Source organism: Ixodes scapularis, unplaced genomic scaffold (genome assembly GCF_016920785.2).
Source record: "Ixodes scapularis isolate PalLabHiFi unplaced genomic scaffold, ASM1692078v2 ptg001358l_1___fragment_2___debris__unscaffolded, whole genome shotgun sequence".
Taxonomy (NCBI): Eukaryota; Metazoa; Arthropoda; class Arachnida; order Ixodida; family Ixodidae; genus Ixodes; species Ixodes scapularis.
In genome coordinates this window covers 1-26656 of record NW_024610142.1, presented here as the reverse complement: position 1 = coordinate 26656, position 26656 = coordinate 1, and the positions used below count along the sequence as shown (strand labels likewise).

The 26656-nt window shown below is 44.5% G+C and overlaps 1 protein-coding gene across 1 annotated transcript; it reads right to left on the bottom strand.

The window, feature by feature from the left end:
* Nucleotides 1-14712: 14712 nt before the first annotated feature.
* On the bottom strand, nucleotides 14713-26504 carry LOC8050836 (frequenin-1; the record flags this gene model as incomplete). Its single annotated transcript, XM_042288254.1, is given in 3 exon segments — nucleotides 14713-16308; nucleotides 20409-20581; nucleotides 26426-26504. Coding segments are annotated over 3 exon segments (396 nt in total), but the record flags the coding sequence as incomplete, so codon positions are not given.
* Nucleotides 26505-26656: the final 152 nt, after the last annotated feature.

Below are 26656 nucleotides of genomic sequence, written 5' to 3'. Positions count from 1 at the left end.
TTGTGACTTCGTATGGTTGTGAGCGAGCGCGACGGCTGTTTCAGCAAATCGTATGGGTGGCGCGAAACACGTTACCGCTCTCCGTACGACAAAATCGCTTAAACGAAAATTGGTCGCCTGACTCGCTCTGGAAGAGAGGCCATGTAGGTCCGGCCTCCGAAATGGGCTCTTCAGTGTTCTGTGACTTTCGTTCCTTGCAGACGCGGCCCTGGTTTTTCTCCGTAAACGAGGAGAATACGTCCATACCAACTTTTTGGTAATGGCGTTTCCTTCGTTGGAGTCCGAGGAATTCTTGTTCTGTGTTTGTTGGACGCGCTTCGACAAACAACTGCGCTTCGGCGACATCGAGTCTTCGCTTGAATGTGGAAGACCTTCTTTCTCGACTATTGCGTTTGCTTTGCTCTGTGCTTCTCCAGCCGGATTATGCATCTCTTATGGATTACTTCATATCGCTGTTTATTCGCAAGAACACAGCAAATGTGCCTCTGATAGTAATCCTACTGGAGTCTCGATAAAGGGTTTCAGTAAATCGTTCCGATACCTTCGATCCTACCAATAACCATAAAATGTATAGGCGAAAGCGGAGGCGGAGTATTTTGTATCGTTGTCGGAGTCATCGGACCGATATACTAAAATTCTTCAATCTTCACGGTTCTTCGTGTTTGATTTATTAACTTTTCTTGGCATAAAAACCTTGTAATTTTATTAAACTTTCCAATGGTAGTGATTTAATAAACCGTAAAAAAATTGTTGTCGGGCTAGTTGTTGTTGACTGTATTGAACCCTGGTTAAAAGCGCTAAAAGACGTGCACTAGATAAAAGACAAACACGGGCGCTACCAATACAGTTGTAAGTAGAGCCCGTGTTTGTCTTCTATCTTGTGTGCGTCTTTTTAGCGCTTTTAACCATGGTTCAATACGGTTTAATAAACGTCTCTGAGTGATCCAAATCAATTCTGTTTGTCTATGCATGCGCGGAAGGCGCACCCTGTCTACGCTTTTCTACCGATACTAACTCGCAACCAAAACTCTTTTGTGTGTTTTTCATACAATATTTTATCCAAATGTTGCCCTTCGTCATAAACTTATTACTCCACCATTCTACATATCTGTTCGCATTTTATCATAACCACAAGGTTGGTTTTCCGAAGTTTAGAACTTCATTATTTCAATATTCTTTTATGCCCCAAACATCAGTAGACTGGAACCTCCTTCCCCCCTCGATTGCTAACATCACCCATGTTACTTTGTTTAAACATGCAATTACTAATGTCTGCACTTTGTTGTTAATATTTTACAGCTTTCTCCCCTCTTCAAGGTACTCACCTTGGGGGTATTTGAAATAAATAAATAAATAAACATGTGAGCCAATTCGGTTGATATCGCCAATACAAAGCGAGCGCATTGGCGACTTTCGGCCGAGGCAGAGCAGGCGCATATGCGACATCTGGCCGATTCCTGGCCGACAACCCGGCCTGGGCAGTACTCACACGATATTCCGCCAATCCTAGGCCGGTTGCGGAACGGCGTTACGCCAATACCTGCCAGATGTCGGCACGTGGTGCAAAACCGCACATTCTGGCGATATTGGAGACTGTGTTCGGCCGAGAGTAGAAAGTCGAAAGTCTGCTTTTAGCTACAGCAGTTTGAAAATATAGCTGACTATTTCTTACCTCCTATCCTTCAACGTTTTTGTTTTGTTTTTTTAATGTGATGCTTTCCATGTGCTTAACCACAAAAACCAAACCGAGATCAAGCACTCGAGATGAGCACTGCGTCAGTCGGACGTATGAGCCGTGGTCATTAGTTTACATCAGTTGTAGAACTCCCGAGTAGGAGAGGTAACCTGCTCACTCCGTTCAGTTTGCCTCCCGTAGTTTAATACACCACGTAGGTTTTCGTTTCAGCACTCTGTGTTCAGCAGTGTATGTACGTTGAAACGCCATATAGACTTTGTACTTTGAGATGTACGCATTCTGTAGAATACACCGCAGTTATCATAGCAACCGGTCGCGCGTCGAACGACGGGACGGGAGTCGCTCGGGGAGAAGGGCGCCTTCACCCAGCTAATCTAGTGACGTTGGTATGCACTGGTCAACAATAATTCCATCGACGAAAAATTTAATCACCATCCTTGTCCATTAGTTGCCGTGGTGGCACTTATTACCACCTGCAAACGGCGCGTTTCATGGTGTGTTTAAAAAGCTCGATGGAAGCTTGGAATCGTTCCATCCAGTGAAAAAGTCGTCAACACCACGTGCTTTCTTATCTTGCTTTGGAGATTAGGCGGAAAGCTAACGAGGAAGAGCTTTAAAAATTATTTTCTTCTCGTCAGTTTCAACATAACAGGAAGTACCGCTGTCGCCCTTACAACCAACGACATTTAGAAAGTTTTCGTAGACTGTGTTCCTCCATCCTCTAAGCCCTCCGCCACGGAGAAGCCGCTACCGCGGCTGCGTGTTGGTCGCCTTGTGTTCCAGGTATCGTAGCGGAGTGCATCGTTTCGTCGATTTTTTCCTGGTGCCCATTTTGTTTTGGCGTTTTTCAAATCTATCGTAGCCGTTGACACTGGCAGTGAGCGTTGCGGGATGGCGAAATTGATCTAAGAAAACTTCCCATTATGGCGTCGATATCAGCACGTTCAGCGGGGTTCCAACTTATATCAATTCAAACAATAGCTACGAATTTAAATTATACCTATTTCTGCCTACAGGAATGTTGTGTTGGATATTTCTTCAATTCATCTTCCTCTTAAGTGTACGGACAGCAACATTCTGCCCTTCTCCTATCATATTTATGGCAATAAAACGCTACCGATCTAAACACTGTCCTTGGCTAGCCATTACTCCGGCACAGCTTTGCCGTGATAACAGCCCCGGAAGATAAAAAGCCTTGCTTTCCACCGCTCCCATGGTGAAGGCAGTGGTGACATGGAATATGACGCAACGTCGAGCGAGATATGATCGCAGCGTCACTGTTTCTTGCGCCTCGGAAACTCTGGCACAATAGCTCCTGGAACAATGCACATTAAGGGAATAAATGAGAAAGCCGCGCCGCGCCGTGGCTTCCTTCTTAATGGTGGTGTCCAAAAAGCGCTACGAACGAAAAAAATAAGAAGTAAAAAAGAGACTCTCAACACTTAATGGACAAAGCGAACTCCAAGCCTGGAATTGAAATACCAACAGCCAAGTGCTGGGGTAGAGAAGACCCCCTTTGTGGAAAAAGAAGTAAAAACACCGAGAGAAAGATTTGGGAGGAAAGATTGCAGGGAAAATCAGCTTTGACTATGTTTAGAGGACGAAAACAGGAAATAAGGAAGGAACATTGATATGATAATTCACGGGAGAGATCGTTGCTATTTAAGGCTAGAACACGAGTATTGAGGACTAGGACATATAGGAGAAAGCATGATTAAAAGGTACGCAGTGTGTCATATGCCAAGGGGAAAACGAGACAATAGACTATGGTGTTGAGTTGCTCAGGGCTTACCCTCCCGCCTTCCTGGGAGGCGTGGGGGGGGGCGGCAATTTCGGCAGGAGCGTTGGGGTTTGCGGGCAAGAATGGAAGAATGGATGATAAGTGCGTTGCAATAACACAGAGAAGAGTTGAAGACTGACGAAAACGATCAAGGACGAACTGAAGGACGTAAAACAAACACAACTGGGAAAAGGCGGGACAGAGTGAAATTAGGGCTCCTCAACCCGTAGAACTTGCCCTCCTGCACACAAATCACTACCTAGAGAACAGGAAAGAATACTCCGTGCGCTACAGGTTAATACTTTCCCCCACCCCACCAGAAATCACCTCCTAGCCTCCACTGACTTTTCTCCGCAACGCCGCTTCTGCGGAGAACCCCGGTCCCTCCGACATATGGTAGGAGGCTGCTCCCAAACACCACTAGATCCCCCCATCCTCTATCCCACCACCAAGCTTTGGGAGAGAGCCTTGGCCAGCCCCGACCTCGACGATCAGCTGCGACCGGTCGCGAGGGCCCAAGACGCGGCCCGAGCTCAAGGCATCCTGCACTTAGGACGCCTCCCTAAGCTTCTTTTGCTCAATAAAGACGTTTATTCTCTCTCTCCCGCTTGGCTCCTGCCCAAAGTCTCAACCCTCTCTCCCAGTGGGCCCGGTGCTGGGGTAACGCCGACTATGTTTGCCCAGGGGAAAATTAGCGACCCTTTTGTCGTGGGAAAGAGGCACGGGGTCATCCTGGTGACATCCCACACCACGGGGTGAAAGAGACGCAATATTAATGGGGAAGTGAAGTGGCTTTAAAGGGCGAAGGGAAAATCATACTTTTTTTGTTTAAAATGTACAGGGTGTTTCATGAAAGGTGGACGAATTCGATATTGCAAAAACTACGCGTCGGAACAAAACAAGACTTGTGTCGTTTTGGTCCTGGGCCAGGAGCCTATTTAGGAAAGTTATTAAGGTCCAGGATAATTAGATTGCTCAATAATTTTGCGTAATTAACTTTTTTAATGTTGGGTTCGGGGGTATGGTTTCAAATAAAAAGTTCCTCAGCATCGTCAAAAACACTAAACCAACAAATGGCAGAACAACAGAAGCCACGCGCGGTATTTTATGACTTTCTGAAAAACCATACAAATTCGACGGGTTTTTAAGTTTCGGTTTGCAATCGGAGCGCTTCTCGGCTCCGACGGCACCGCACCCCGTGGAGAGTTAGTGCATCCAACCTCTGCTGCGCTGTCATCGCGCGACGCACCAGAGGCTGGTTGCACTATTTCTCCACGGTTCCGCCGGGGCTGAGATGCGCTCCGATAGCAAACCGAAACTTAAAATCCCGCCAAATTTGTACGGTTTTTCAGAAAGCCGTAAAATGCTTCGCTTACCTTCCATCGTTCTGAAATATGTTAATTTAGTGTTTTTCGATAATGCTGAGCAATTTTCTAATTGAAACCATGCCCTTCAACAGAATATTAACTAAGTTAATTACGCAAAAACAATTAACAATTTAATTCTAACGGACTTTAATAATTTTCCTAAATAGGACCCTCGCCCAGGAACAAAACGACATAAGCCATTTTTCGTCGCGACGCGTAGTTTTCGCAATATCGAATTTGCCCTCTTTTCGTGAAACACCCTGTATATGCTAGTTGGTACGAGCTACCGCCCGTTATAAAGGGTATAGCCGTTAGCATCCCTTCATCAATCCATCCATCAATACATTTATCTAGAACGGGCGTTCCGTAAATGCCCGGAGCTAGCTCGTTTAGCACGTGATAGAAGTAGAACGCGTAGCTGGCACCGCACTATGTTTGATCCCGCGATGTCCCCTGGCAGGCCTTCGAAATGCAATGCCTAGCATGCGTTCAAAACCAGCAAGGGTGAAGATGGATAGCAAAGTTTACTGCATACGTTTTCTAAGCTGTAGTCCCCAGCACAAATGCTATATTTAGGTCCAAATTATAAATTCAACGAGAAAAGCAATGAACATTTGTTCATTGCAGTTCTACACTCTAAGAAAAATGTTGGCCTCAAGGGACTAACGGCAGCATTTGGTCCTCTGAACTCCCAGTAGCTCCCCGAAAGGACCATCTGGCTCAAGCTAGGTACCGTACGCAAAAGCTGGGGACTAACTGCGCTTGACTGGGACCAACCGATAGGCGTGCGCGAGCAAAAGCATCCATTAGTCCCCCTCAGACAGGGTGCATCTGCATGATTTAGTCCCCGAAGGCAAACGGAATTTTTGCCAGGAGGACGGATGCTATTTCGCTTGTCCTGGGGATCGGCGAGAGTCAGCCCAGCACGGCTGGAAGTGTTGACAAAACTCGAACGAAACTGGCGAATTTGGTTAATGTGCCACGAACGTTAAGACATTACATGGTAGAGTTTCACGCGTTGTGTGAATGCGAGTGAACGAATGTGCTGAGTCGACTTCAGCCAACTATCTCGTCAAAAAGGATCTGTTGATATTCCACAAGTCCCATTTACGTAATTTGCCTTCGCGCAAAAAATGTGCATTTATCCAAACGCAACACCTCCAAATACTAACACATTTTTCCTTTTTAAAATTAAACTTAACAGTTTGTAGAAGCCATGCTTTTAACACCGGAGTCTCGCAGTCAGAATAAGTGGTCACTTCAATCGCTAAAACTGAGCATTCCCACCGGCGATATAAGCAGTCGCGCGATGCGACTAGATCGCATCGCTAAAAAAAATTAGATGGTCACACCGGCGTGTGCGATAAGCGAGTCCAACGCCTTCGTTGGCGAGTCGTTTCTCGAAAACTCTCGCCCCGAACGCCGTTGATTGGCTCAGCCGCTCCGCGACTAGATCGCATCGCAAAAAAGTCGGGTGGAGAAGCGACTGCTGAAATCGCGTCGCCTTTTGCCCGCGATGGTCGCTTTTGCGATGAAAGTTATCGCGCGACTAGATCGCATCGCCGGTGGGAACGCGCCTCCGTCTCTGCGTGACAAACCTTTCTGGGTAGTCCAATGTCGAACTCAAAATCCGTAACGACACACTTGATGCACCGCACGTTCCACTTAAAGGGATACTACAACGAAATTTCGGCGCTCATTTCTTGGTCTATATGTGTTCAAAAAAGCACCATCAAATCGAACATACCAATATCTTTTTAAAAAAGTCACGAAAAGAAATTTTAAAACGAATTAAACGATTAGCAAAGAGCACCTGGTGGATGTCGCTAACGCCTCGCTTGTAATGCCCGTCTAGCAACCTTGGCAGCTAGTGACGGAGGTTGTCTCACCTCCGGCCGCGACGAGAGAAGAGGGGCAGGAGGAACTCCCCACTTCCCGAGGATGCCTTTTGTGTGTCACAGAAGTCGCTATTGTCCCCCTACAAGATTATAGAAGATTAACCCGTCACTCAAAATTTGTACAAAAGCCGCTGCTTCGGTGGCTGGAACGACTAGGCCATCCTCTCGACGTCAGCCACGCCAAAGCTTTGCTCGTCTTGAGACGACCTACGTCACGATTGCGTTGGATGCCACGTGGTCTCCGCTGGGCCTTCTCCGAGCGCTTGCCAGAAAGGGCCGTTTATAACGAAAAATACAGCCACCAGGCTCAAAATACAAACGTGCGATTGTCATTTACGGATATTGTGGATCATATTCAACATATTTTTGAACACGACGGGAATATTTCAAATTTCGTTGAAGTATCCCCTTAAAGAGCACATTCAGGGACAGTATCCAGACGACTTCATGCCATCGTCGTCGCTGTTTCCAAAACAATTCAGATGAACAACGAAGAACGAACCACGCCCGGAACGTCACCACCTGGCACCACCCTACTAATACAAAACAAATGCAAACTAAAAAAAAGCCACCCGAGAAAGTTGAAAATGCTTAAGAGAGAGCGAGAGAGAGAAAAGAAAAAAAAAAGTGTTCGCTTGTACGTCACTCGACCGGCGTGTGGAAAGTGGCGACCTTCTGCCGTCCTTAGAGCTCTGCGGTGTCATTGTATCGTGTGTATAGTGGAAACGGGAAAAGAGATTATCTTCTGGGCGCACTGCCCCCTCCCCCCAATCCCCTACCCCGCATTCTTTGCTCCTTCTTTACGCGGGGGGTTGGGCGTTGGTTGTGCAGATGAGGTCCGTCGGGAAAATGGGAAGTGTCTTTGTTTAAAAGAACCTGTTTTTAGTAAGTTGAAAGTCGAAATAAAACCTTCGTCGGAGGCTGGTCGCCTTGTGTCGTCTCCGATCATGGCGGGATCCGGTTTGGATTCGCGGTGCTGATTCCTGAAGCACTGCACTTGATCTGTTCTGAAGTCACAAGTCAAGGGAACTCGATTAAGGTATGTCGAAGTGCTTCTATTTATGGTGTAATTATTAACTGTGGCTTCAGAAAGTGTTTTATTTTTTGAGCGCGTTTTCTAGCTTGCAAAGCGCGCGCCATGCTCTATTTCTTTTTTTGGCACCATGGTTGCTGATTTTTTTATGCAGCACAGAGACCTCATATTCAATCGTATCGAGCGAAACGCCAGTACTACCGATGGCTTATTTTTTTTTTGTGTGTGTGTGTGTGTGTGTTTCGCAGACCCTGGCAGGATCGCTTGACCATAAACGCCTGTCCACACATGCAGCGGAGCGCTACAGGCATAGCGCTGACATTGCGCTAAGCGCGTGCTGACGGGATCGGTCACCAGATTTTGTATCGCGCCGACAAAACACTTGCTCATGCCAGACGAAAAGTAGCTCATGACACGTGAGCAGCGCTACATCAGCGCTTCGCTGCGTGTGAGAGCCGGCATTAATGGAGATATTTATTCGGTTGTACACTAGACTTTCGCGTTGATGGCGGGAGATCGTGCCGTCACTTTGAAGCATAGTTAGAGCACGCACGCGCTGGGTCTGTAATTCGCAGCGAACGGTCTACTAAAATCTATTATTGCGCTGGTCTGCTGTCAACAGATCGCATGTTGGATGTGAACTATTGTATCACTTATGCAGGCTATTTGTTAATTTATTATGCATGTGTTATAACTTATATCTCATATATTTGTCAAGCGATTGGGTATTTACGCTGCCCTATTACTAATAATCCAAATTCCTCCCAAACAGGCAAGAAGCTTCCGGTGCCCCAGTAAACGGTGCTGGGACTACGACCGGCATGAAGAGACGTCCCAGTGTCCAAGCCATCGTCGACGCAAGTGCACTCTTCGGAAGTTGGCCTTATCGTGGATTCTACCGCAAAGGAACTTCGACTTCAGTCATCCGTGAATGCGATGTGTATCTACGAGGCAATAAAGCTGCGTTTAAACTGCACTCCACAATTTCGTTTCGGAGATTTGTGGCCCGGGACCGAATGTAAAGGATAAACCTTTAGTCCCAGGGGTCTAAATCCAAGGGCGCAACGTTTAGACCCAGGGGTCCAAGTGCAAGGGCCTAACAGTTGGTCCTCGGGGCTCATTTGAAACGGTGTAACAGTTAGTCCCAGGGGTCCAACTGCAAGGGCCTAACAGTTTGTCCTCGGGGTTCAATTGAAACAGTGTAACAGTTGGTCCCAAAGGATGAAGTGTAAGGGCCTAACAGCTAGTCCTCGAGGTGTAACTGAAAGGGTGTAACAGTTAGTTCCAACGGTGCTAGTGCGAGGGACTAACTGACGGGGCGCAACAGTTTCTCCCGTTACAGTTGCTCCCCTAGAGGACTAATGGTGGTGGCAGCGCATTTGGTCCCCCGAGGGACTAAGTCGCGCTCCCTTTTTTCTTAGAGTGTAGTTCATACCATAATGTTCTAGTAAGATACCTTTTTATGATACATTTAGAACGTCCTGCTGGCCTCATGAATAGGCTCCTGCAGGTGTGCCATGAGCACGTCATCCTATTTATTTACACCATGTTTTATCCGTTCATACAGGTCAGTCTAAAAACGTGATGCTTCAGAAGATAACACGAAGAGCTACTCGCTTTTATCTACAAAATTAATTTCGCGAATAACAAGGGCGGGAAAGGGTTTCTGTCCTTGAAACAATTCATTCCAGCGTAGATACTCATTGAGACCTATCTAAACCTAGCTTTTTGTTTACCTCAGTACTTTTCGTACTACCTACACGTATAACTAAAGTTTAGCCATGCCACATTCTGGATTATTCGACAGTTCATATCTCTATAGCACGTTTCCATCCAGCATATCGGGCAATTAACGAGGTATATATTTGTTCCAATATTTCAAACACAGGACAGGTCATCCCTCAAATTCGCAGAGAGGAACCGCATCACCATGCATCGTATTACGGACGCGTAATATGTTTCGTCGTTCTTGAAATATGTCAGCAACACAGAATTTGTATTTAAGATTAGACCGCTAATATAAAAAAATACACCTAATTGCCAATGTTCCTTTGAGCATCGGGCATGGACCAGATCATCGTTTTTATGGGCTGAGCCAATCGTACTTTGTCTTTGTTCGAAAACATTATTCCAAACTCCAAGCTCGTGGACTTAGCCCCTTTTCCTTTTTTCGCCTTTCGCCCTTTAGTGCGCGCCAGTTTTCCCTGTACGTTTGGGTACGTAGTAGCAGCATTGCTCCTCTTCCTTACGTCTTTCGCGCTTGGAGCGTCGTCTTCTTTAATGCTACGAAATGTGACAATGACTATATTTTCATCTTCTTCAGCAATGGTCACGCAAAAACGAGCTAATTTCAGTAGTTTATTGCAGAATGAGCCATGTTGAAGCACCAACAAATATACGACATTGTAGCTGAAGCTGCATCTTTAAAAAAAAACGACATAATGAAGGGTAAAGAACACGTTGCAATCGTCGTGAGTTGCGTCTGTTCACTCGATCGTGAAAAACTTTATAAATCACTACAGGCCACACTGCGCGTCAAAGTCAGAGGGTACACGTAAAAATGCAATACCGACACAGAAAAACGCACAACTTGAGGAGATCAATTGAAGAAATATCTAGACACCCTAACAAGGCATTTCAGTTCAAAGGCGTCCTTCGCGACTACAGACTGCGAAAGATCTACGCAAGAGGGCGTGGTTGTGTGGTATAGACACATAGTTTATATACAGTCCATGTTAGCTTACGAAACACAGGGAGTAATGATGTAGTGACCATCTAATTATTGCTTTACAGAGGAATAGATTGCGGGGTTAACAGATAAGAACACCAAATTGCGAATCGCGAAGCAAGAATCGGGTCTTAATCTTTCAATAACCATGGGCATTATAAGAGCACTAATGTAAGATGTGGAAACACTAGGCCCACCAATCAAAAACAACCATATTCTGGGTATAAAAAAAATCATTCGTTGTTGGCGATTTTTTTATTATCGACGTCTACAAGACAAGGCTTCCACCAGTTTTCCAATTTACTGAAGGCCAGTTTCTGCACTGTCCGTTTAAATGAGCAATGTAATTTTTGTTACAAAGACCCTCGTGCAGTTTTCATGCCGGAACTTCGGACTATGGGTTAGTTGTACGCGCTATGACTTCATTCGGATAACATGATTAATTTGATAAAAAAAACTTCAATATGGAAATGATCCCGATAGCGTTTCGACTCAACTTAGAACTGGACTAGACTTCTTGAACTCAATAAAGGTATATGCTGGAAAAACGTGAACTTAATACGTCGATTGTGTGCGCTTTAGGAGAAACATTACATAGAGGTAGCACTAGCAAGCGGTCCTGGAGTTTCACTGCTACTGAGTCTAGCGCTAGGAAGAAAGGAAATTGCTTGTTCCGAAAAGACAAGTCGTTTAGAGCTTTAAGACGTTTACATTGAGCCAGCTTGTAATTAGATGACACGGCTTTTTACATGCATGCTTCAGGTGCGACGTTTTAAATTGTGCTTTCTAGCCAGTCTTCCTTCAATAAATTACATAGTATATATTAAACATTCATTCAATGCTATTTCTGTGCATGAATAACACCAAGAATACACAAGCACTCACCCTCTTTATTGTGCGCTCAATGATTCTGTGTATTTTTTTTTAACAAAGCGGTGAATAAAACTGGTTATCTACGATAATTTAAGAGCATACTACGTCTGTGATTTTCAGTAACATTTTTTTTTTAATTTTGGGCATTATTTCAAGCTCAAAACGAAACGCTAAATGCGAAAAATTAAAAGCTGTAATTGCACAAAGAAAATATGAAGCGGAGGTATTCCTCATCTCACACTCTGAGTGGAAAAAGTTGACACCGCAGGGAAATTGACCGTTGCGTGACACATATGCGCAACATTTTGTGCAATTCAATCAAAAGATTTGCTTACGGCAGAAATTTGTTGCATTCAATGAGTACACTATTCAGAGATCACTTTACCTTTTGCAGCATGTCTCTAAATCTACCGCTCGGCATTTTCGGCTTACGGAACATAGCAGTTTCTCCCGAATCATTGTTTCTCTATAGGAAGTGCTAAGCAAACAAGTGGAATGTCCAAAAACACTTATTTACTACATATCTGTTTATGAGAATAAAGGGTAATATATTTGGTAGTTAAAGAAGGACATCCAATAAGATAAATCTTTATCACTGATTTAACGCATTCACTACACACAGAGTAGATTGCTGGGCTAGTTGGTTTCGGATCTTCAAATACTATTTAGCGCTCTAAAGACAAGGGCACGAAGACGAGAATCAGACACCACAGTGCGCACTGTGGTGTCTGATTCTCGTCTTTGTGTCGTTGTCTTTTGAGTGCTAAAATGAATTCCAAGTCACTACATGCGTTTAGAACGTGGTACCCTACTAGTGTTCCTCAAATATGCTGCTTCATTGAAACCATTGTGATTTGAATTTTGTTTTAAATTTAGTAAATGTTTATCTTGGAGTCATACTGAGCGAGCAGCACCTAATACGAACAACTACCATGAACGGTAGCTTCAGGGATTTGATGACCACCGTAACAAGGAAATGAAAGAAAATGCGTTAAAAATATAGAATAATTTGGTTTTCATTTGAGGTAGGCAGACCGATGTTCAATCTGAACTGAACACATGAGGGCCCAATGAGTGTATAATTTGAAATTGAGCTTGTACTAGTAATACAAGATGAGCGAACCCAATTATAATAATATTATAACAACAACACTTCTGCAGGTCGGGTTCGTTGCTCGAGCAACGAACCCGACCTGCAGAAGTGTTTTAAGTTGGGCGAGTTGGTATGATGTCATGATGAACAGAACGGCGCACAAAACGACGAGGACAAAGAAAAGGAACCTGCAGAACACACAGGCCGAGTGTGTTGCGCATGTTCCTTTACTCTTACCTCGTCTTTTTTTGCGCTGTTTTCTTCACCAGGTCGCCGACCTGCAGAGGTGCATTGCTGTGTACCTCTGCAGGTCGGACTGTTTTTTCGAGAAGCTATATCATTTTATTTAGTAAAGCCCATCGCACAACATATGACGCCTTGAATGCTAATTTTTTCTGCTTGTCACATACCGATTTTTAACCAAACTATTTTAGGAGAGACGTGATTTTCTGGATGTGCCCTGAAGCTCACAGTGACTGTGCCTCCAAGGCTTCTTCGTAAGTCTCTGATATTAGGAATGAATCCGAAAATGAGGAGCGGTCGACAGACCTTAAGAATACACAATTATAAAGGGAACACTAATACTCGTGCGTCACGAGCCCCAAAGTAGCCCACACACAAAATGCAATTCAGCCTCTCATAACAAAAAAAAAAAAAAAAATCTGCTGCGTTTTTACGGCGCTTGCAAGTAAGGAAACAACTTACAAGCTATACCGAAAAAAAAAAGTGCTCACAGCCAAGCGAGGCCTACACGGAACGGCGCCTGACGACAAAGAGATTCCAGACACGCCCGGCACACCTCTGCAAACTACGAGTGTCTAAAAAGGCAGAGCGAGAGTGCCGGCACACTGTCGGTCCCGCTTTCATCGTTTCCTGCGTCGGCAATTTTACGCAGTTTATTCGCCGTAACCACTTCACACGGTGCGGCCACCGTCCAGGATACTATGGTAGATTTTTTTAGCTGTATCAAGGTAACAGATTGAGTGAGTTGTTAAAAACTGTAGATTATGGTGATTGTTAACAAGCTTGTGTTTGTGTTTATAACCTCATTATTTCACGTTGCTGATTTTTTTTCCCTTTTGCCTAAAAGTTCCAGTTACACCTTTGACAGCGTCCTGTCGTGTTTGCCGCCTCTCTTCGTCTCCGTTTACGGAGCCGTTGATTGCCATCCTTTCTTGCTTATTGGGAATGAGTTAAAACCATCTTTCACCGAGCATCCCAGTTTAAAACTAAGCAAATGGGAAAAACAACAATTGGTTTGGTGTGCGTGTGTGCGTGTGTGCGTGTGTGTGTGTTTTTTTGCTTTTTACTTAGCACTTCGCTGACGTAGCCAAACTCTGATTGAGCATCGACTGGGATTTGTGAACAATAACTGAAAAAAGTTCCAGCCGAAAGGTAACAAACATTGACGTCGAATCTGTGCACTCCACTGATCTTGATACATGGATGGCGTAAATAATTCACTTCCCCGCATAGTATTTTAGAAACTTAAGTGTACGCCATAAATTAGATCGACATAAAATACCGAAAACGACAGAGTGCGCCCCTGCAAAACAAAAATGTAAGATATATTAGGATGGACCAAACAGGCCCAAGTGCCTACGAAAGCAAACTACAAAGAGTCCATATAACACCTGCAATCGTAAAGAAGTCTTACATGAGCGGTAAAGTGAGGGCTGCGTGTTTATGCTAATGAAGCATGCCGTCATATCAATCAATCTGATGCGCATAAAGAAAGGAATCGGGAGAGAGGACTTTCGAAATAATGAATCCAGTCACACTACAAAGACTTACACATAACTGACGATTACCTCAAAAAAGCCGGAGAGTTGCTTTCTTAGAAAAGCAGCATGTGTAAAAGCGTGATTGATACGGTACTTAGTAAACTAGCACTGACAGCTTTGCGAAGCGAACTATAAGTTGTGTTCTTTGAAGGCAACAAAACGTTGTGGCTCATGCATATATTTATATATGTTTGAATGTATGAATATAATAGAGTAATTATGTATATATCGCATCTTCCGCATTATTTATATGTAAGGTAGCTGAAGCGGCGAGGTCGAGGCTCCTGCGCGTTGTTAACGACGCCGAACGTGTTTGTATAGCAGAGTCTGAGAAAATTACGCAGCGAGATCAAGAAGAGACAACGCTAGATTTAAGGGAAAACTACTAGGTCTAGGAGGTTTCCTGTACAAGGCCATCCGATACAGTTTGTATCACCGTGCTCGCTTTTCCAGACAACAATTTGAATTGTTAACCTTTTATTCAGTTTATGAGTAATGTAAAGAGGAGGAAGCGTATAATTTGTCGCGTCAAAACTCAATATTGTCCTTCTTTTCCTGCCCCTCTCTACGAAAAATTCCGCCAGAAGGTTTTTATATAGGTACCAGTAACTAAACTATCCTACAACGGAAGCACAAGTAAGCCATACGTCGAAAATGTCGGAATCACTTTGATATATCACACATTATAAATAGAAGCCTGGAGAAATTCATTTCGAAATTCCGGACCAAATGCTGTCATGTGCTCACAACGTTTTATTTTATTTCATTGATTTAAGTACCCGCAGTAGTATTAAGTTTATTTACAGAATTGAAAGACTCTGCAATGAAAGATTCTGAATTCATTTCAAGCAAGTGACTGAAAGCTGACTGTTATTAAAGTTTAAAAGACGAACAATGTAGCTCAGGAATATCACATTGTCCTTGTGTCGGTTCGTTCTTTAAAAAAAAAAAACACCTTATTATCAGCTCATAGGCGTAACGTGAAGTATGCACATTTTAGTACGTTCCCATATCGAAAATTCAGATAGGTATGCGACCCGCCAGTCATTCCATTCATCTACAGAGCAAATGTTACAACCATTAAATACGTCTTAAACCCGTTTCAGGGAGACCGAGCGAGAGAGCACATGGACCGACAGCACGGGACCCGATGCATAGGCACATCAACGTCACTACTAGGGATGGCGTGAGTTCTTGTGTACCCTGAGGTTCCACTGGGCCGGCGACCTATCGAACGTCTAGCAATGTTCGTCGAGGATCGACTTAAGAACAGTGTTCCCCGACTTTTAAGTTTAATTTTCAAATTTTTGTAAACGAATGATTTATAAAATAGGATATTTTATAGATTATAAACTTTTTACTTGTGTTTACATAAAATAATAACACACATTTGTATTTGTAATGTATTAATCGCTTTGATAGCTTGAAAAGAAAAATAATACTTGCTCTAAATATTATTTTTCTCATCCGCCAAGCAGTTTCCGCTCGCTTCTAATTTCCCCAAATGCGCACATCAATTCACCTTAAGTCAAAATTTTGTCGAGCTTTGAGTTAGGAGGTCAACAAAGTCAAACCTGGTTAAACTCGAACCTTGACAGGTTAGCGACATCCCTAGTCTTTACTCAAACCGAAACGAAACAGGAAGGTTCGGACATCCGCTGCCGTACGGATGTATCTTTCGCGAGCGGCAGCGGCCGGAGAAGCGAGGCACGACATCGCTGCGGCGGCCACCCCCGCTCGTTCCGGGATCGACGACGTCCGGTTTCGTCCACGCACGCGGCTGCGATCGTGGAGTGAGAGACGAAGTCCTCGCGAGCAGCGGCAACGGCAGTCGCCTGGACGTGGGTGCTCCGAAAGGTCCGAGAGCGGGCCGCTGCTGTGGCCTCGCTACCGAGCCCCTTCGGGGTGCCGGTCATTCCGAGGAAGCGGTCGAGAAGCTTCGCAGGCTGCGTGGCTGGTCGGGCATGGAGACGGCGTTGAGCAGTGCCCTGCGGATCCACGGGTCCGTCTTGAAGCCCTCGCAGAACTCTTCGCGACTGATTCGGGCGTCGGAGTCCTGCAGGGAGCGAATAATCCGGAATGGAGAATTAGAAAAAATATTGAGAACACTTCCATATTATAGGAGATATTTATATGACATCAGCATGAATCGTAGTCAGCTAATCTCCGCTCCACCCGTGAGCAACAGTCTTGACGGTATCAAAGGAATATATTCGCGAATGAGAGAAAAAAATACGGCGAAAATTCCGTTTCAAACTGAAAGGCTTAAGGGGCGAACTTGTGCGAAACAAAATAAAGAAGGAGTGGCGAGACAGCAAAAAAGCAGACGGCGATTTGGTTGGCGTAACAGTAAGCGAAAGGGAGACTGATTCGACGAGGTCACACGCAGCTCCTTATCTAGCATGAGTTGGCATCTCGGAAATTTGGCCCAGAAGGTTCGAGCATCGAGCGTTCCGGTTGACAATGAACAGGCACTTTCGATAACAAAAAAGTAGGACGAAATGATAAAATTTACGTCCCAAGCAAGAACAAACAAGAATCTTCTAGAAGTCCTTGACCGAGCGTTGCCTGCTCGGCCTTGCGCGCGGCAATATGGCGCGCGTTCGCTCTCAGCACGCGTTTGACTACAGAGCACACAGCTGTGACCGCCAGTTCGCCGCACATACGCAGCGCCACTCCTCCACCTGGCGAAGCGCCCCCATACTAGTTAGCCGTACGTGGAGCAGACGAACGCTGGAGGCTTGTGCACTTGTCGTGTCTAATGCCCCTAAATAAAAAAGCTAGCGACATCTTGTCCCTCTCCCTCTGACGTGCACACCTTTTATCTTTATGTTTTGCTTGCTTACACCCGTGCGTCGACTCTAGCGCCGCCTGGTTTGGCCCAGAATAGCAGACGTCCTTCCTCTACTTCAGTCAGAGCGCAATCAAAGGCTGAAATACGCTCAAATACATACACACTGGCTAAAAGCCCACTGTCACGGTCCACCATCCTCGAAGGATGTACTCAAAGAAAGATGGTGAAAGCCGTGACGTTGCACAGTCGGAGTTATTTGATTGGCGACATGAGCTCATAGCATGCGCTGCACACCGACGGCATAGGCATTCTTTATCCCTCCTCCTCTGAGGCGCGCACCTTTCATCTTTATGTTTTTTTTCTTACACCCTGACATCGACGGTAGCACCGCCTGGTTTGGCTCAAGATAGCAGGCGGTCATCTTCAAAGGATGCCGCTATTTTTTTCCGTATAAAAGGGCTTTAGTCATGCTTGCCTGGCGCTTCATAAAGTCAGGTATACCGAAGACAAAAGGGCATGGCTCCAGGTCTTGTTGTCGGGTGGAATACCGCAGGATCGTAATAAAGAGAAAGAAAATATGTGCATCCTTAAATGTTTTATTCGTTTCCTGGAACGTGATTTCAGAAGAATGAATTAGGACTGGGCGGAAGATGGGGTTAATGTTTAACTGTTTTGTCGCATGATTCAGTACTACAAGAATGGTTAGGTATCGCGTAATGGGGACTTTTCGTAGATTACACGCAAGAGCATGATAGAGATTTGGGTTAATTGGTGGAGCTCGTGCTGTCACCTTGAGGGCAGACTGAGCTCGCGCGCGCAGGGACGCATTCCGGAGCTGAGGATATACAAGAGGACCGTAACGTAAAAGGAACTTACTTTTCTTTACACTGAACATAAGCCATTGGCAGCTATTTTTTTACCAGTGAAACGAATCCCTGTGACGACTGCCCATAAACTTCAACAGCGTTCCTTTATCCTGCAAGGGTACTCGAACAAAATAAACTCAAGGCCAACATCTCAATTTGGAAACGCGGATGGTTTGTCACGACTACTTCAAGGACCTGACTCCGAGTTTTATGCTGAAATAAAACATGGAGTGGCCGATCTTCTGAGCTTGATTTCTTCAGACATCTCGCGATCGTTGAGGAAAATATGACCAAACGTTCAGTAAGGACATCAGACATCGCTGCAGAAACAACCAAGGACGAAACACTGTTGAAGGTTTACCGCAACGTAATAAAAGGATAGCCGGCGGTTGAGCGAAACACCGAAATAAGACCATAACCTTCCAGGCAATCAGAACTCACGGCGACAAACGGCAGTCTAGCTTGGGGTATGCTCAAAGTGATTTCTTGGGAGTTCCGACAGAGTCCGTTGGACTTAATTCATGAAGGATATGAAGAAAAATCGAGGATGAAGATGTTTGCCGGTTCGTATGTCTGGTGCTCGAACATGGGCAAGGATATTAAGGTGAAGAACCAAGCATGCGAAGCATGTCCTTCCTTCTTCGATCGGAACGAGACAGTTGCCCTACATAAGTGCGAAGTTCCATAATGACCTTACAGTCAAATCAGCACCTATTTAGCAGAGTACCAGAAGACCATGAATTGGGGGGTAATTGTTTTTATCAGCAATTGGCCTTAAGTCACACTTACGACGTCAACGCGAGCAGAACCAGCGGTTGAAACGTTCAAGGACATTTTTGTCGTCGTGGAATGCCAAACCTTGTAGTCAGGAACAACGGCCCACAGTATGGTAGCGCCACTCCCAAATATTTCCTACAGCATCAAGACGTCTCGCACATTCTAACACTACCTTGCCATCCTGAGTCAAACGGATTGGGCGAGAATGTTGTTAAAACGCTGAAGGTTTCCTCCCGAAAATCCAAGACGGGGGAAGGAAAGGAAGTACTGAGACAGTTCATTCAAAAGTACAGGAGGACGCCACGTTTCACAACTACACAGCCCCCCTGCGAGATGCTAAACAAGCGACACTATAGAACGACGTTGGACTTTGACCAAGCCTGACGAGTCCTCCAATGAGTTTCGTGATCGCACTTCTTAAAAGACCAACTACTAGAAGAAAAGTCGTAACCGGGCGTTTCCGATAAGTCAAAGTTTTGATGCAAGATACGACTGGAAAAAAGATGTCATCACCGGTCAAGAGGGCCGGGTCTTGTTTGACATAAAACAGAGAATAACAATCGACACCGGGTACAAGCAGATGAGCTCAAAAAAAAGAATCTGCGACGTAGATTGGAGAGCGACTTATCTCCTAGTCCCGATGATCAACCTTGACATAAGTGATCCAACCACAGCTGTAACCGGTACACCAGACAAAAGTGTCGAACCATCAGTAACTACAGCTGATGCTTCTGCGGTAGCTGGTATCCCCCGAGACTACGCAAGGCGCCGGACCGTTTCACTTTAATCTGAGAAGGGAGGAATTTAGTAGCGTAGCCAGCGTCGCTAGACGACGACGACGAACCAGAGGATGGTCCAGTTGGCGCTCGTGACGTTGATGCGCGATCCTAGTGCACGCAAATAACAGCCATATAAATACAGCTCTTAAACCGCTAATAAACCTACTTATATGTAGTAAACGGTTTTACATGCACTCTGTAACACTTAAGTATAATACAAGTTCAGATAACTTTCTCCTCTGTTTTTATGTAGTGACCTCGAGGGATTGCGTCGCTTTGAAATAGAGTTATAAGACCCAGAGCATCTGTCCGGTGAAGTATTTGTTGTGATATATGTGTGTTAGTCTTTAATTCATGATGGGTTTCAGACAGCAATATTTCCGGCGGCCTGTAATATGGCAGCTAAAAGTGTAAGAATATAAAAAAGGGAGATGAGTGAAAGAATGCAGTGGCTGGGATTCAGACGTCGCCTGCTTTTTGACTTTCCCACCACCTCTTTATATTTATTTTTTGTGCCTTATTTTCGGTTTATGTCATGAAGTGTGCGTAGTAAACCATATGCCAGAAATTTTGCTCCAAGGCAATATTCTTTCGATCTGCACTAACCTCGTGTCACCTTTTTACGAAAAGTGTTTTTCTTTCCGCGTTACGTTATGACATCCAGGGTCTCGACCTGAGTTTCCCGGAATGCCAGACAATTCGTAACAGCTTCCCTTTGCATTTATTCGCTTGCGTTCTAGGAAAGGGTGGTGCATTGTTTAAGATAGGGTCTTGTCTCTAGTAAGTGCGAATACACAGACATATTCTTTTATACAAAGCTGAAGATCCAACTCCTTTTATGTATCGCGTTGATTTGGCTCGTTTAATTGCATCGGGTACAAAGCATATAATATGTGGGCTTGTGAAAAAATCTGTCTCGATAAACGTCCCGAAAACTCACGGTGTCGAGCTTGGCGAAAAGCTGGTCGACCCTCTTTCTTGGATTGTCAGCGCTGGCGTCGGCCTCGCTGGGTCCCGCCTTGCCGTGCAGTACGTAGATGGCCGTCACGATGTCCAGCATCTCGGACCGCGTCACGAAGCCGTCATTGTCCAGATCGTATAGGTTAAAGGCCCCTGCACGCAAATACACAAAAGGGAGCACACACAAGCTATTAGCGGCACACATGCCCGCTGCGCCCAGGTGTTCTCGCTAGGGCTGGGTGTAAGGCGCAAGCAACATCTTACTATTATAGATAAAAAGTAGGCTTTATGCCTCATCAGCCTGCGCTCTTCCGTGTGCATTTTCGTCAGTACAGGCATGCAGGTTCAGATACAGTACATTGTTTAATGCGCAGTATTTCTAAATTACGCCATGAACCTTCAAAATATTATTTTCCTTCGGTTGATTATGATATATTTTCACTCTGCGGTCGGCCTTTCATGCCTAGTAAATATATCTGCAAGTGCCGAAATGAAAATAAATAATTTCTCATCACGATGTTCTCAAAGTTCCTTTATACGTGAATTGAAAATAAAAGTGTTTACAAATATACCACAACTTTGTATGGATGAATTAGCTGGAATTATCACCCAGATTATCAGCGCCTGACTTATTATTTATAAAGTAATTAATAAAACAAATGGAATACGAGTTTTCAATTTATGTTTATTGCACCCTCTGAGATGCCGAGTAAGATGCTCTCCTTTTTACATTTTTTATGAAAATGTTCGACAATAGTTTTATTCCTTTTTTACTATTTTGGGGGGCATGACGTTAAAAACACAAAAAGCACTTCCCTGAATTATTCCATTGTCACGTACAAATGCGCTACCAGAGGGCCGTTCAGTGATGCTCCGACGAGAAAAAAGAAGTTTCCAAAACTGTGTACCCGAAATAGTTCGGGTATACAGACAGGGTAAGATTAAGCATCGTTTTTGGGTTGCCATCATAATTGGCCACTTAATCAGGACTCACATCACTCCCAGAAAAAAGGGTTATTATTACACCCTTTGTCCCATATAATACACCCCAAAACTTCAATTCGACGTACAGCGCCCTTTAATCGGATAGCCTGCCCCAAATTTTACGAGGGGCTTCATAGCTGTGTGGTACAACTTATTATGGCAGCTCATATACGTAATATTGACTACAAAAATGATTATCGCAGTTTTCTTGGCCCTACTGCAAAAACTCCGTGTTTTCTTTCGTTGGTCTTTGCTACGTACTTTAGCAATTTAATAAGTTATAGCGCACCATTATCAAGCCCTTCGTAAAATTTCGGGCCGTCTGTTCAACTATAGGGCGCTGTATGTCGAATTGAAGTTTTGGGATGTATTATATGGGACAAAAGTGTGTACGTTGATACCCTTTTTTTTTTAGAGAAATAAAGGTATGTGTTACTTTCAGCAGAGTATAAAAGTCGTTATAATACACGAACCAGGGCTAGGCAGAGACACTCCAAAAAGTATTCGGGAACACAAATACTGGGATACATGTGTATTAAGGTCCAAATACAAGTACTGAGATACATTTGTCTTTTATGCAACGGCATATCGCTGAAATACTTCTGCAGAAATGGCGCAAAGTATTCAGGAATACAGATACATATATTTGTAGAAATACATTTGTTCCCGAACTTTGCCACGTGGTGAGGGTGTAGTTCGTGGCGAACGCGAATGGTAATTTATGCCTGTGTTTCTCTCTTTGCGCAATTTTATGCCCTACCCCTTACTTCGAACTCTTTATTTATCCTTAACGCCGCTAAAAAAAAAACATGTCACCTCCGTTGAACCACATCGTTAAAGAACGTTGAAGACTGCCTACAGAGCTTGACATGGTACGCAGTCTTTAACGCAGTCTGCCCGAAATTAATCCTGTTTTGCCATGAGGACGCATCTCAGATTGTCGTCTTACATGTTTCTGAGTCATCCATGCTGTGGAAAATTAAACAACACGGCCATACTTTTTCTCCACTCGATTTCTTTACAGCGTTCCCGCTGCTAACTCGAAAAGAGTGAAAGGCTTTGTGAGAGGAGCTGATTTTGTTAATCTTTCCCGTAATCTTTTTTAAACAACAGTTTTTCTTCTATGTTAGTGAATGAGTTAGATCATGTTATAGAGCGGTTTCATATTATAAATTCTGAAGCAAGTTGCATGAAACAAATGTTTCTATCCTTTAAATTTATCGCAAAAACGGCGAAAAATTGTAACGAGATACCTAAGTCAGGCAAAGTATCGTAATATAAGTGATACATCGTAAATGTATCTCACTACTGAGATACAAATACATTTTTCAATTGTATCTCGATACAGAGATACAGATACTCAAAAGTATCTCTAAGATGCTATCGCGATTCATTTGTATCGCGATACTGCCCAGCCTTGACACGAACTAATAGTTCCCACAACTTGTGTAATGCGCCTACCAGTACAGGATTACAAGAGTACCTCTTTTATTTTGGCTCCTAGAAATAGCAGGCGAAACATTGAAAAAATTCGCCGTATCGAAAAAGTATGAAAAAATATGTAGTGCGCCAATCAAATAAAACGAAGAGTTTCTTTCATGTCGTTTACGGTATATATACCTACAAAAAAAAACATTTCAGGTTTATATAAAAATAAACGGGTTCATACCGGTAACAGTTGAACTATACCGGTCATCAGTTTGTCAAAGGGGTCGCCCGTATGGCTCAAAGGGGTCCCCCGTATGAGCCCTAACGGTCACCTATTTGGACAAACAGGTCACTTCTTTGGCAAACGGGTCACTCGTCTGAGCAAATGGGCGATTCGTTTGGGCAAAGTTGTCGCACGTTTGCTCAAACCGGTGGCCATGTTGCACAGACGGGTGACCATTGACCGGCAAACTGTACCGGTTCAATCAAACGGCTCTCCGGGGCCAGTTTGATATTGAACGTACAGATCGGCGGCATGGGCACGCCTAGCGTTTCAGCCGTCGCAGTCAATGTTTCCGGGAGGCTGGGAGCGCCGCTTCATCGATTTCAGATCGTCCGCGTAATGCAAGTAATTATATTTATATTTCAATCGCGCTGATGTTCGCTTATACTGCTACTAAAATTAACACCCTTTTTTTTTACGTAAACGCGCGACGTTGGTGAGCCGATATTTTTGACAGAACTTTAAAACTTTGTCGATCTTCGTTGCCTCAATTTAATTATTCAGCTTATATCTCTCTCGCAAAAGACGCGACCGCGTGAAAGAATGAACAATATACCCCAAACTTAACGCCGCCACTGGGTTCCCGAACATTGAGCTCGTGTCGGCTACTTACTACTAAATTTGTCACCAAAACGTTCGGGATGCCTTCTCAGGATGGGATGGAAATCAGGACTTCAAACTTTCTTAAGATAATTCAATCGGCCGCCGCAGGGTCTGTCAGAAACGGCAAATGCCGTGGCGGCGTTAAGTTTGAGGTGCACTGTACGTCTAGACTCCGTTTCACTTCAATTCAAGACGCAGCGAAGGTAGCACGCGAACACGCGGCTGCAAGAACATCGAGCATCGCGAGAACACGCCCGCCGTTGCAGCAGTTAAACTACGAGCTCGCGCTGAGCTCTTTCTTCGTTCGACGCAAGCCGAGCTTCTTCTGGCCGCCCCGCCGCCATTTGCAACGTTCGAGCGTACTGGCGCGCGCGCGCGCGCCTGCGCGTTTGCTTTCCGAGGCTACAGAAACACGTCTCACTGGAATGCCTGGGGAGAGGGAGGGGGGCTGTCCCGGTGTCCTGCGCCTTGACCTCGCCCCCTCCCTCCTCTCTTGTCACATCTATCACGTGACCCGCAGCAGCGCGAGCTTCACGATGATAAGCATCAAGATCCGGAAGGGTGCGCCTGGCAGCCGCTATTTTCTTTGTCTGGTTGTTGTCAGTTGCAGCTCGTCCCACCTGCTTCAATATGTCGCCTAACCCTGCGGTTTTATTAGGATGTCTCTTGACAACGTATTGAACGTGCACCAAAGCCATCAGTGTTCGAAAAGTCCTACGCGTATATCGGCAACACGCGATTCTTCAAAGAAGTACTGTAAAACCCTTTATTTTTGCGGCCCCCCATTTTTCGCGATTCGGTCACAGATGACATAATCGCGACCACTAAATTTCGCGAAGTCCAGACGCCTGCATTGAAAATCTTAAGGACCGAAATTTTCGCGCGCCCTTAAATTTCGCGAATTCTTTAATTCGTGAAATTCGCGAAAATTGAGGGCTCGAGAACGAGAACATTAAGGGTTTTACAGTAAGTCTTGCGGTTTGGTTGGGTTCGGCAAGTGACAGCTTGTGCGCCGCATCGTGTTGAAACTTCAAAGGAGCCGTTCCCTCTCGTTTGTGTTTGTGTGGCTGTCCTGCTTTGACCGTGTCCACAAAGATCACAGATTACATGTGTCAAGTCCGCTATTTTTATGGTAAGTGCACTGCAACCTACTTCTTGGCAACGATTGAACGTTCTTTTACGCGTACTCTTCCAGATTATCTATATAATTATGCAGCGTCTATTGGCGCGGCAGCCGGGTGAATGATTTCACAGAAAGTCTACTTTCATAGTCTAGAATTACCTCGGTTGCTGTTTGCTTTGCTATCTTCTTAGTTTTATAAAAACTTAGAGTTCCTCTCACATTTAACAGATCCCTTGCACATCTGTACTTGTCTACAGAAGAGGTAATAAACTTCAAAGAGAATTGAAAACAATCTTTTGTGTCTGTTTTCCTGTCCAGTTGCAAGCACCTACGTGAGTTCATTTGTTCTACGTGTTTCCTCCATGTTATAAATAGGTTTATGAGTTTCGAAACGTCCTATTTAAGTTTAAGATAACCAACCTACCCGACGATACCCATTTAGGGCTAGCGCATAATTTCCCAATTCGAATGGCACGTTCAAACGTGTGGTCACGGGCAAGGTCAAACGGGCATCTTAATCAAACGGCTACCGTTTCAAACGGGTCGGCAAGCTTGCCACCTGTTTGATTCAAACGGGTCAACCAGTTTGCCAACTGTTTGATTCAAACGGGTCGACCAGTTTGCCACCCGTTTAAATTTCAAATGTTTTTTTTTTTTTTTTTCAGTAGGGATATTTTTGCGACGTGAAAACTTTCTAACATTTTACCCCTAAGACAACGAGTCGCAAATTTCCGAAGATATCTTCAGAAGAAGATACCTTAGTGCAAGACGTGTATTAGGTTGGGATTTTTTTAAACTGCTGCATAAATGTCAGTTGATTTAAATTCGGATCATACTGTCACTAAAGACAAAGTGACGAAGCAACGAATAACTAAAGAAACTGACACGTTTAATGAGGTAAACTTGTGCCAAATCAAAATTGAAACAGAAGAGAACAATAGAGCGTCGTGGGCGTCGAAATTGGCGTAACAACAGAATCAAACGCTGGGGCGAGACTGACTCCGGCTTGCCGCTTGGAGTACCTTTTGTAGCCGCGTGGGTTTCTGGAACGTTCGGCGCGTATAACATTCGTAACTCAATCAGACGAGAATGTTCTCGAATTTGCGCGAGCGCCAAGTAGAAATAAAAATAAAAAAATAAAACCTTCCACTCCCTGGTTTCGAACCCAGCTCCTCCGCGCGACAGCCAAGCACGGTAACCCATTCGGCCACATACGCGCTCTCACAGCGACGCGCGTGGCAGTATCATCAACAAAGGCTGTTAGATTAGTTCAGTGCACTTTGGCATAGCGAGTATGGATTCGCTTACTTACCACCAAGAAAAACATTTGAAGACTTTAATCTTTACAAGAGCTGCCTCTTATAACATCGTTTCTACAAATAAAGCATTAACATAACCATTAGCCCAGTTTCAAAAAGTAGATTTTTGTATGATAATGGTGAGGCAAGCAGCCCCAAAATACTGACCCTCTTTTGTTAACTAACACTATTCTATCCGCGATCAGGTTAGTTTATGTAAAGTAGGTAACCTCCCTTTACTCACCGTTATACATAAGATGCTACAAAACGCTACTCACAGTTAAGTTTTTCGTCGATGTTTCCTTTCGTCGTTATTGAAATGGCTCGGATGAATTCCTTGAACGTGATCACCCCATTCTGAAAAAAAGGAAAGGTGTGGCGGTCGGTACCAAAGAACAGTCAGATGCGCGCGCTCACCGCTATGCACAGAAGAAAACCGGACAAATCTTATGTTTGTACTCACAATTCAGAACTTAGTTCAAGACTGTGGTTACTTTCTTTCTACAAAA